The sequence below is a fragment of the Triturus cristatus genome, chromosome 6, assembly GCF_964204655.1.
Source record: "Triturus cristatus chromosome 6, aTriCri1.1, whole genome shotgun sequence".
NCBI lineage: Eukaryota > Metazoa > Chordata > Amphibia > Caudata > Salamandridae > Triturus > Triturus cristatus.
Genome location: NC_140589.1, coordinates 30,686,025 through 30,698,275, shown reverse-complemented (window position 1 = coordinate 30,698,275; position 12,251 = coordinate 30,686,025). Strand labels below are relative to the sequence as shown.

Sequence of the window (12,251 nt, the reverse complement as noted above, 5' to 3'; positions counted from 1 at the left end):
AACGAAATTTCGTCAGCACAAATAGTTTTTATCTTAGTATACAGCTGATCAGGGGTTACCATAGACCATCTCAGACGGCGTCTGCCATCAGTGGTATTCACCCTACCAATAAGGGGTTCCACTCTTTCTTTTGCTATCAGCGGTCCCCTCAAGAGAGCAGTGAGAGGATTATGGTCACTGAATTCACTGACTTCAATAGAGAAGAATCCCACAAAAGACTGCATTGCAGGTGTTAGCAAAATGAAATCTATAAAAGTTGCCCTACCATTCCCCTTAAATGTTGGAGTGTCAAAGCACTTATTTGGGGCCATCAATGCCATCATAGGAGTTAATTCTAACTCATTAAGCATATCATTGAGGTGTTCCCCCTCAATTGTATGCTCAAAATGAAAATTCTCATAGTCCGGGCAATTAAATTCTGTGATCAATTTAAAAAGAGGGTCTCCACAGGGATGAACATTAAAATCTCCGACCACCATGAGGTTATGAAGACAACCCTTCATGGAGTTACTAATAAAGGAATGCAATGTAACTATCTGACTAGAGTTGGTACTACAATTAATAGAATTATAAAAAATTGACCAAACCGGCCGTACAGTTGTCTCTATTTAAAACTAAGCCAATAATGCCAGTGTGGTTTGTTGTAATTCTCCGAACCTTACAACACAAAACTATGGATATGAACACAACCAAGCCCCCCTTAGGTCTACCCCTGTTAGTTGCTACTGCCGGTACGTAGTAGGCCTTATACCCTTCCAGGAAGAAATTACAATCGATTGACCAGGTTTCCTGTAGACAGATAACTTTGTACTTTTTAATATACTCAATCCAATTGCAATCCTCCATTTTGGAACCAAGACCCGCAATGTTCCATGAAATTATGTTATTAGGGTTGGTAACAGCCAAAGTACATTCCGGACAATCAGTATCCGTTAGGCCACGAGTTGCCTGCCCATCGGATACCTCCTGTCAGTCACATAGCTCTAATCCCGAGAGGGCGTCAAATCTATTGTGGGTTACAATGTTGAAACCGTTACCTATCTGTAACCCCCCATTATGAGCATATTCCTCATTAGGAGGCAATGACTGTGAAGGTATACGTGATCTGAATGGGCCAGGGGTTGGTGGGTTTCTAATAAAATGGGAATAAAAAAACCCCAGTGGGCGTATGCAAATGCAATTGGGAGTGTTGGCCAATGCAGCAGCTCTGAGAAGAACTGTAGCAGCATGCTGAGGATGCCTAAAATTGATAATAATGCAGTCACCATTTATTGTTTTGCTAGATGAACCAATCCAGCTCACCCTCCTTGTTGTTAATATTTGATCTGCATACTTAACGGAGAACCCACAATTCTTGTTAAGCCAGAAAACCGTCCTGTTCTTTAAAGAATCATGATTTTCTTCAAACGCCTGATGTGCATGGGGCTGAATGGGAGGGACATTCGTAAGTACAGCCACATAAGGTGCACAATCAGGGGGAAGATTTACATGACGATTTTTCTTTATGTGGGTATTAGTCAGATTTCCCTCTAAAGATCTCGTATTAATGGTATTCTGCATTATTAGTGTCGTGGAATCCGGTAAGACAGGATCAACAGCAACCTCTGTGTTTTGTGTGTTAATCTGCCTGTCTAAATGAGTATTAGATATACTTCCCTTTGATGATCCCAGGTTATCCAGAGTTAGCCTAATATTTCCTGCATCTAATTTGCCTGATGCCCCAGCCAGGTGGGATTTTATCAGACCACCTAGTCTTTCTACTTCTGAGGCCATAATATCTAATTTCGCTAGCAAAGGTTGCATCAATTCTGCAATTTTTGCCTCTAATTTTCCCTCCAGTGAGTGAAATAGAAGTGTTAATGGTTCAGGGGCGATATTAGAGATCAATCCGCCCATACCACTACCCTCTCCTAAATCCTTTTGTAATCCCCCACTATTAGAGACTCTATTGGCCCTCCCGGTTTTACTTTTGCAATGATTACCCATGCGCTTAACTTGCACCTTCCTGCATAGTCTCATTGGTCTATGCTGGGGCGATAGGGGTGATGACTCTTCCTCTATTAAATCAGATGCAACTTCAAGGCCATCAGTAATCAAATCTATATGTGTTTGTGCTTCAATGAGTACAACAGCCCCGCTTTCCCCATCCACTCCGTCTATAGGAGCTGTGACTACCAAAGGGGACGATAATTCAGCACACCCAACATCATCATTACCCCGCCCTCGGGAAGCTCGGCGTGAGTTGTTGATTTGGGTCACCTTTTGCACCAGATAGTTATCCATGGAACCGGCCCCCTTAGTAGGTTTATTCGTCTTAGCCTTGGACATATTAGTAACCCTGACGGTAATCCTTAGAGCCAGGCACCTTTTTACCCAGGACTATACCACCGGCCAACTTTGCTCAGACCATACAAATAGCCACGTTACACAACACAGTATGGTGACTTCGAAGGAACTGTATACATACAAAGTCCGTGGCCCAGTCCAGTCTCTTCTGTCCTCTGAGGGCCTCAGAGGGCCCACCCTTTGCCCGGGCTTAGCCCGGCGTCCGCCCGCGCGCGTCCCGCGACGCGGAGGGAGTGCCGCCGTTAAATGCGCCTCCGGGCGCGTAGGTAGCGTCAAACTGCGCCGGGGCACCTGGGACGTGTAGTAGTGGCCGCTTCCAAGCCGCGCGTGAGGCAGCGGCAGCGGCAACCCCGAGCGCCACGTGGGGGGCCGAGGGAGCACCAGCAGGGCCAGCAGGAGAACAAAGCGTCCACAAAGGTATTTATTTTTCGAACTTCCCACACTCAATCAACCGTTATGTTTTGATGGTCAAGCTTGAATTACAAATGGCCTGAAAGCCTTAAGGAAATGACAAAGGTGACAAAACATTCTCACTGTGTTTACATGATCACAAGAATACATGTTGATTGTGTAAAGTTGTTTGGTGCCTTCTATTAACTATTGTATTCAGATTTGATGTTTTGGTTTATGTCAGGGTGTCCATATGGTGTCACTGCATACATGTAAGTGTGGTTTTGCATGGGGTTTAGCAAAGGAGCACAAGTTATTGCACACCTGCTTGTGCTAACCATCCTTACAGTGCTTTTATCTAGTTGTGGATGGCATGATCCTGCGTTCAGTGTTGGCCTTCCCCTTGTATGGATTTTGGGTGCCTCTGTGTGCTCATTTTGGGATCACCTTGGAAGATCCAAGTCCAGGTCGTGTTCCATGTTTCTCTTCTTTGCCAAGACATATTAGACATAATCCCAAAGCTCTGTTCTTTGTACAGAGAATGAGGTTCCATCATGTGTCTCCTGATGGAGGGTGGACTGCTGGGATGCCAGTTTAGCGCAAAGGGTTCTCTTCTGTGGTACATTTGTAGCTTTACTTTGATGAAGGACTTGTTTCTACCAAAAACGACCCTTAGGATGGTGCATAGTTTTGAACGTCAGGTGTCTGGCATGGAGAAGTTAGTAAAGCTTTTGAAGGGTGAGTGAGATTTTGGCTCCTAGATTAACATGAAAGATGTGTCTTGCTGTGAAGTTATGGATTCTTTACAGTCTCATGAGCTGTAAGGCTGTGCAAAAGGTAGAGTCCATTTGTATAGTAAAAAATAGACAGAACTAGGGAGATAGTAGCTTAAACCTTCTTCAAGAAGGTTAGCTGAGGAAGATTTACCATATAAGGTGTTTTGAGTTACTTGGGGCCAGACGTACAAAGTATTTTTGAGGTCACAAATGACCCAATTCACGGTATGCTTTTTAAAATGTACAAACATCAAATTGTGCTTCAGTAACGTCTTACCAAATTGCATTTTGAGTGTGCCACCCAAATTCGATTTGTATTGGAATTGTTATTGGTATTGGCATTTGGAAGGGGCATGTTTAGAGCGTCCCTTACAAATGCCAAATTGATATGGTATGTATTAATATTTTGCAACCAAAGTTCAGTCGTAAAACAACATTTTTCTGACTGCAAATATGTAGTGGTAACCCATTTGCAAATGGGAAGGAGTTCCCTAGGAACCCCTTCCTTTGTGAATGAAAAAAAATGTTTGTTGAAGAGGAGGCAATGGTCCATGGGACCACTGACTCTTCTTAAACAAACAAACAAAAAAGAATGAAACTTTTCCTCCAAAATGCGGTCCTGTTTCCTTTAAGGGGAAGGAGCTGCATTTTAAAAAGAAATCTGCTTTATTGAAAAGCAATCATAGACATGGTCACCTGTGATGGCTGGGATTCCTAATGGGCCGCAAAGTGCTAACTACCCCAATAATATTTTCATGAGGTAAGTCGATTTGCGACCCACTCGGAAATGCCAAGTTAAATTTAAAACTTCAATACGTTAGGAATTGCTATATCCAAATTGCAATTTACTGAGAATCGCAATTTGGAAATCGCAGTGCCTAATGTTAGTACATTTGGCACTTGGTTCTTTTGTGGAAATCCGAGATAGGCTAAAATTCCAGACCAGGGCTAGGTTTTTCACTTGTCAATGTTGCTGGTGGCATACAAAGTTCCTTGGGCCAGATGGTTGTAGTACAGTAGTTCTGATCTCTGACTGTTAGGATCTCTGTTTTGGGTGAGTTAAGTTTAAGGTGAATTTTCAGCAACCATTGGCTGACTAATCAGAGGCAGCGGTTTTGTCCTAAGGTGTCTAACTCATTCAGGATTTTCAGATTTGAGGTGATCTGAGGTCAGGGGTGGAATTCAAAGCAGATCCATTGCCTTTTCAAGACTAAAATAACCTTTCTAAAAGGATGATATTTAGGCTGGTACCGGAGTTTGCATTGTGTTGTGTGCTGCGTGACATAAAAGTTTAGTCGGTTATGGTCTAAACAAAGTACATAATGACTAAAGTGACTACAATACAGAGGAGTGCTGGGAAAATAACAATAAATTAAAGCCCCTTTGTGGTCAAAAAGGTCTTGTGAATATTATTATCCCGAGATACAGATGTGTATTCATATGCATGAAGATGATCAACAGCAAACCAGATCTAATCAGCTTGTCTTGTCTTGCAGCTGTGGAGTGGGTGGCGGTGAAGCACCGCTCCAAGTCCTGGTGCGTGTGCAGCATTTTTTGGCCTATTGGAATTATGCTCCTGTCCCTAGTGGCATACCTGATCCGGGACTGGCGGTGGCTTCTCATTGCTACCACGTCCCCCTTTATTGTCATAATAATCAGCATATGGTGAGTGGAGTGGAATAATGATCCTTGTATGGCAGTCACTATGCTATCCAAGAGTCTGGCCCCATGCATGGCTCTACTAGTGCATCTCATTTTATGCTCAGCATAGCTCTACCACTTTCCTCTATCTCATTTTAACATGTGATCCCAGACAGAGCTCTTCCAAGGTATCCTGATTGTCGTCTGAAACTGTTCTTGTGTATGTCTATGTGCTGTAATCTTATACATAGTGTTGTTTCCTCCTAGTGTAAGTGAAACACAACAAGACCTACCCCGAAAAGAAATTTATTTAAAATTTATATAGTGTGTTTAGGTACTCAATATCTGTAGTGCCTGCCTCACTCTCACTCACTGGTGTTTCTGCCACATACATGTAAAAGAGTTGTTGTTAAACACTGTCTCCGTGTGAAGTCACAAGGCAGTAGCAACAACAACGTGACCCTCAGTGTCAAAGTGTTTCCCTATACTATGGTGCTGTGAAAACCTGCTAATAATCAGGCCAAAAACCAAGGAAAGGTAAAAAAGGTGTGATCCTCCTAGTGTAACCCTGAGAAAGAAAGCCACATCTCCAAGTCCTCAAATAGTCATTGATATATTTTCTGACAGTTTGGAATTAGTTCTCAAAACCAGTCTCTTTTTGAAAGTTGGTTTAATGTGTTCTCTGTTTCATGCCAATCAGTGTCAGCATCGTCTCCCCTTGATGATGGCCCCTCTCCATCACTACTACCTTTCTTTAGAGTTGCTGATAAACATATTCTGTGTCCTTTTGAACTAAACTCTTGACAATGTTCTTCTCCTCCCCCTTCATTCATCTCCTAGTCCCTGAGATCTGAAATTGAACAAATATTTACAAACATACTTTGTGACGCAGTCTTCTCTCTTCTCACAGGTGGCTTCCCGAGTCTGCAAGGTGGCTGTTGACCAAAGGCAAGGTGAAGGAAGTTCATGCCCTCTTGGTTCAATGCTCTTCAATGAACAGCCAGACACACTTGTCTTCCAATATCAACACTGAGGTGAGAGGAGGGTAGTAACACATCAGAGCTATCATTCAAACAAAGGTACAGACTGAACTCAATACCAGTCATGCACCCCAGCATTGGAGCATTACCTCTTTCATCCTTCCACTTACACTCAATTTATGTTATCACCCCCTGTTGCTCTTTGTCTCCCCACATCCGTTGTATTTCTATGTAATACCTCACATCATCTATTCTGACCCCACCCCCACTATCTTTTTCTTTTCCACCTATTTCTTAATTCTGCCTCTTTCCCTTCTCTCACTGCCCCACCTCCCTTTTCACCTCCTCATGCTCACTCTGTCCTCCCTCTTGTCTTTCCCTCCTTCCTGCTTTCTCACCATTTCCTATTTCTGCTCTTCTGCTTAACTATTCTCTTTCCTCACATCCAGCCCAATACTCAGCCATGCTCTCCATACCTACCTTCCTTATTCCTCATTCTCAGCAATTCTCACGCTCTATGTATTCCACCCAAAACATCTTTCATTCACCCATTTCCTCTCCTTTGACACAATCTCTCCTTCTTCTCTCTCTCATACCCTTACTTTTCCTCTTTCTCCCTCTAACCCAACCTAAGTTCTCTCTCAGTACTTAATTGCCCCTGTGTTCTCCTCCCCCCTGGCTGTCATATCACATTCTTTGACTGTTCATTTTGTTTCTTCTCATCTCTGCCCCACCTTACCACCAAACCTTCTCCTTCAATCATGATCTACATCCTATTTCCTGCCTTCAACCTGCTAGCACACTCTCTCTTCTTACGCTCATAGTCACCTCTTGTACTACATCACATCATGTCCACATCCACCGAGCCCCCTGATGGTACATATTCACCTCTTCCACCCTATTCTCCCTGCCCTGTATTTCTCTCTTACTTTCTGTGGTATTTGCGTGCTGTTTTGTGTATTACTGTGCTATTTATGTTCATCTAGTTTGTATTTGAATTGCTCCTGCGTCTACTGCATGCTGGTTGGAATGTAAAATGTTGTCTTTCAAAGTAGCTAAGGACTTGGTTGCAGGCTGGTGACCGGAGTGGATGGCGTTTCCCATTCTCATGGACTGATACTTGGATTTAACCATCTCTACTGAATACAAATTGTGTTTTATTTACCCTACTTCCACATTTGTCAATGAGCATTGGATACCAGGATTGAGTGGGACTTTTAGGAGCACTTCTTTTTTTTCTGGATTTGGAACCTACGTGGACGAACATGAAACTTCCACACAGTTGGTGGTCTCTCTTTAATGGAGCTATAAAAGCTGGATATCACCTACGAACTAACTGGGACTGCTTCATTGTGGTTCGCTATTTTTTAACAACTGGAATTATGATGAAAGACTCTTACTTGACATCTCTTTGCAGTTATCCCTGCCCACAGGTCTTCGCATGAGCTGCCGCTCTAGGGCAGTTGTGTTGGGGATCGAGCCGCCTATTGAGCGTGGTTGAGCTGGTAATGTTTAGAGGTAAGGTTGCCTGGGAGCATACTGGCAGTGAGTCATTGGGTGTTTGCTCATTGGGAATGCAAGTTGCTGTTGCTGTGGCAACCTACACGTTTTTGTGATGCGCTGTGTGGAGGCAATTGGCCGTAACCACAGTACGCCCAGCCTGCATGCTCCCTTTGCTGGACCAACTTCCACATCATAGTAACGCGCTGAGTGAGGTGATCGGATGTAGCCATAGGGCACAATGTGTGCATGCTCCTATCAACAGTCCTTGTTGCCTCAGAACTTTTGCATTCTCCTGAAGCCCTATGTGCTGGACTGCGTCTTGTGGCCTTACAGTCATACATTTCACATCTCAGCTCGGCAAGTCAAGTTCTTCAGGCACATTTGGAGGAACGCTGACTTGCATGTGATTCGTGACACGGAGTATGAATGCTCTACTGAGGTATCTCCACACTGGAGTGTGATCTCCAATCCTCCGCACCGGGGACAAGTTATTATCGTTCTTCTATGCTTCTGTACTTCCGGTTGTGTGCTTCCTAAGTGCTGTTTCCTTGAGGAAGTTGCTTTCTAGTTTGTTACCCTTTCTAGATTGTATGGGGCTGATTACGATGGCGGGTGGGCTCGAGTCCGCCCGCCATCATAGCGGGATCAGGACCACCCGCCTGTAAAGCGGCGGCAGCACCCGCCACAATTTCAAATGGCCATCTTGTTTATTTCCCTGCATAAGGTGGCAGGCACCACGCAGTGCCTGCTACCTTGTGCATGGAAATGTAGGGGATACCCCCCCTTGCACAACTGGCTCACCCAATACAGAGGGGGCCCGCACCGGGCCCCCGAGTCCTGCCTCTGCCAGCCTTTCCATGGCGGTTCCACTGCAATGGAAAGGCTGGCTGACGCCGGCATTGTAATCGGGTGGGCGGTGCCTGCTGGGCACCACCGCCATATGCCCAGTGTTTTCCGCTCCACCAGGCAATAGAGACGATTGCCTGTGGCAGAAGCGTGGCAGGTGGTCTTTGCGCCCACCATGCTTGCGTAACGCATTCCCCAGCCATCCTAATGTGGTGGGGGAAATAGGCATTCAGATGGCAGAGGGACCGCCACCGCCCGGCTGGCGGTGGCGGTCCCTCCGCCATCGTAATCAGCCCCTTTGTGCTTTCAGGCACCTACAACCTCTGCGGGTTATTCATGGGAGCAATTGTGTGATAGAATTTCAAGGTTTCTTTGTTTTGCTTGTCTTTTATCTCCTGTATTCTTATGTATATCATTTATTCTATTATATTCTTTTTTTTTTGGGCAGGAAATAGCGTCTTCCTGCAATTTTTGCATTGGAGTGGAAAAACAGTTTATGTTACAATGCAATTCTGATCAAATTAGAGAGCAATTGTGGTCCAAAAATGATCCCACACCATCTAAGGTCATCATTATAGGAAAGAGTGTTCAGTATTAAATGGAGTGTATCAAAGAGTTGCAGAAGCAAAAGTACCACACATCCCCTTTCAAGTTGTGGGCAAGAATTCTAAGAAGGGTGCTGTGTAAAAGTGGGCATAAAAACCCTGTGGAATTCTGCAGAGTTCCGCTCTGCCCTAAAATCCCCAAACTAGTTTTCTGTATGCTCTCCACTTTTGCAAATAACTGTGGATTTGCAAGTCTCATGTCTCTTTCCATTTACCACAAAGAGCAGCAGTCAGACACCTCCATAGCTGGTGGTATTGCAATGGTACGCCCCATTCCACGTTGAATTCCTCTCAAAGGTATTGGAAGGGTTTCCTCCGTCCTCCATCAAAATCTGGGCGATCGTCAATATACTTCCAGTGGTGCCAGAGAGGTGCCTTTAAGTAAAGAAGGTTATCAGCTGCAGGAGGAGGTGTGTAATTTTTCATATGTGAAGTGAGGTAGAGATGGGCTGTGTAAGCTAAAGCAGTATCTGTGGTTAGTTTGTGATGAAGCTGTGGTGCGTCATTGGGTGATATAAAGGTCACGGCATTCGCTCACATGCAGACAGGTTACACTAAAACAATGGAAACCAACAGAGGTCACTCTAACTCTTGCAAAAATCCAGTTTCCTCAGATAATAAAGAGTTGGAGGCGGGCACTCCCAGTGACCTGCAAAGTGTATAATTTCAGTGACAAAAAACAGAACCGTCCACCCTCTTTACAAACTGAGTTATATTTACCATGTTCTTCTGAAGAGAACCAGGACTTATCACGCAGCAGCGGATTAGTGACTATTATTTCACATACTGTATTTGTCATGCTCGCACCATTAATAGATTGAAGCTGCTCCTGGGTCCGGCCCCCGGTGAGCTTGATACCGCACTGTGCACCACTGCGCGATGGATTTTATGTTGGCAAATACATAGCGCCTACAGATTCGTTTACAGACACTAATGCGCTGATTAGGGGTGGGCAGGGGTTTAAAATTCCACCACGTGGCGGAATCTGAGCTTTTTGCTGAACTCTGCACTCCCATTGAAGCGCTGAGTTGGCAAAACTCTGTAAACTCCGCTGGTGGAGCGGGGCTCACCGCCCATCAATGGTGCTGTGTGTAATACTGTTTCCAAGATGCTTCAGATGTGTTATTCTGAATCATTTTCCAAACTCTAAAGAATGTCCTGGCAATTAAGTGATCTACAAAAACTGTTCTAAAAGAAGGCACTATGCTTAAGTGTTGCAGATTGAAAATTGTCAAGAACAAAGTTAATTACGTGGTTGTGGTGGGTGATCCCATTGTGTTTCAAGTGGTGAATAATGTCAGTTTTGTGTTGGATGCAGGGTGTGAGTATCCTTCGAGCAAAGTGGGGGTTAATGGAACCCAGATCTCCATGATGATGAATTCTGGTACCATGTTGTCTCTCATTTCTGATGCTGAATTTGAGAAGAATTTTCAAGAGAAAATTAAACTCGCAGAGCCTGATGTTAAACCATTTAGTTATGGTAGAAAACCAATTGACCTGGAGGGTTATTTCGTAGCTAAAATTGAACTCCGGGGGAATGTCATTCGAGGGAAGATTTATGTTGGTTCTTAGCAAGCCCACCAGAAATTGTTGGGAATTTTCCTTGATCACAATGTGACTCCCCAATTACAAATTACTAATGTCAAAATTGAGAAAACCAGTTTCTTTGACCTCAGGCTGGATTTTCCTAAGGAATTCCCAGAAGAGTTTTTGGATAGAATTGGGTGTGTCAAGGGATATATGCATTGTATTCAACCCATGAAAAATGCAACCCAATTACATGCAAGTTGAGAAATGGTCCCATACATGTGCAGGATGCTGTTAAGCAAGAGATGGACTGATTGTGTGCTGATGGGATTATAGAGGCACCGGAAGCCTCAGAATGGGTCTCTCCCTTTCAGGTGGCTACCAAAGGTTCAGGTGATTTTAGACTCTGCATTGATTTCAATAAACAGCTAATGGAAGACAAGTTTCCCTTGCCTAATATCACGGAAATGGTCAGTATACTGAGTGGAGCTAAGTTTTTCTCCACCTTAGATCTTATATTCACCTGCCACCAGGTTAACTTGAGTCCTGATTCCAAGAACTATATTGCTTTCATCACCCCATTTGAGGTCTTCAGGTTTAATCATATGCCATTTCCGTTATACTCTGCTGCATCTGTCTTTCAGAGGCTTATGAATGACATGCTATGCAATATTCCGGGGGTCAAATATTTTCAGGATGATGTTTTCCTCTTTGGCGACAGTCTTGCTTCTAATGAGAGCAAAGTAAAAGAAGCTTTGCACATTTGCAGAGATAAAGTAATTGCTTTGAAGATAAGTAAATGTAAGTTTTGCTTACCAGAGATCAACTACCTTGGTCACGTGATTTCGGCTCAAGGGATAACGCCCAAGAAGGACTTAGTTAGGATCATCTATGATTTGCCTCCATCGGAGAAGAAGGAGGATGTCCAAGCTTTCCTAGGGATGGCTGAATTGTATCGCTGATTTGTGGAGAACTTCTCAAAAAGCACTAGTGCGATCAGAGAATTATTGAGGAACGGGGCACAGTTTTGGTGGTCAGATGAGTGTCAGAAAAAATACATGGATGTTAAGAAGTGCTTGCCTTCTGCTCAGCAGTTGAAGAGTTTTAAGCAAGGATGTCAATGTTACTTACTCACTGAAGCTAGAGGGAAGGGATTATGAACAGTGCTCAAAGAGGTTTAGGGGTGGATATGGTCACGATTGCATTCAACTTGAGATCTCTTAAGGGTGCTGAAGTCAATTACTCGACCATCAAGAAGGAGGCGTTTGCAGTTTTTGGGAATGTATATAGTTTGCGCAGTTTTTGTGGGAAACTGAATTTGCGGAGAACACTGATCACAAGCCACTGCAAAAGGTGTTTGGCAAAAAGGGGTCGGATTGTATTCCCTACCGTATAACCAAGTGGCTTGTAGGGTGACGTGACTTTCATTTTAAAGTTTAGTATATTCCCGGTGTTGAAAACAAGATGGAGGACTGTTTATCATGTTTGGCTGGAAGTGAGTCTAAAGTGGATGAGGTTGAAGGAAGTTGGTGGATGAATGATGAAACTAGTGTTTATGTAGTCGCAGATGGTTGCATAACAGAAGAAACGTGGTTAGTCTTGGCGAAGGTGTGAAAGATTTTGCATTAGAACTTGTC

The 12,251-nt window shown here is 43.9% G+C and overlaps 1 protein-coding gene across 1 annotated transcript in view; it reads left to right on the top strand.

Moving 5' to 3' along the window:
• Positions 1-12,251, top strand: part of LOC146813686 (solute carrier family 22 member 7-like) — a 401,617-nt gene that overhangs the window by 238,421 nt on the left and 150,945 nt on the right. The window contains exons 4-5 of the mRNA XM_085610179.1: positions 5,009-5,177; positions 6,064-6,187. Of these exons, the coding sequence (XP_085466305.1) occupies positions 5,009-5,177; positions 6,064-6,187 (293 nt within the window). The remainder of the gene's footprint in view (positions 1-5,008; positions 5,178-6,063; positions 6,188-12,251) is intronic.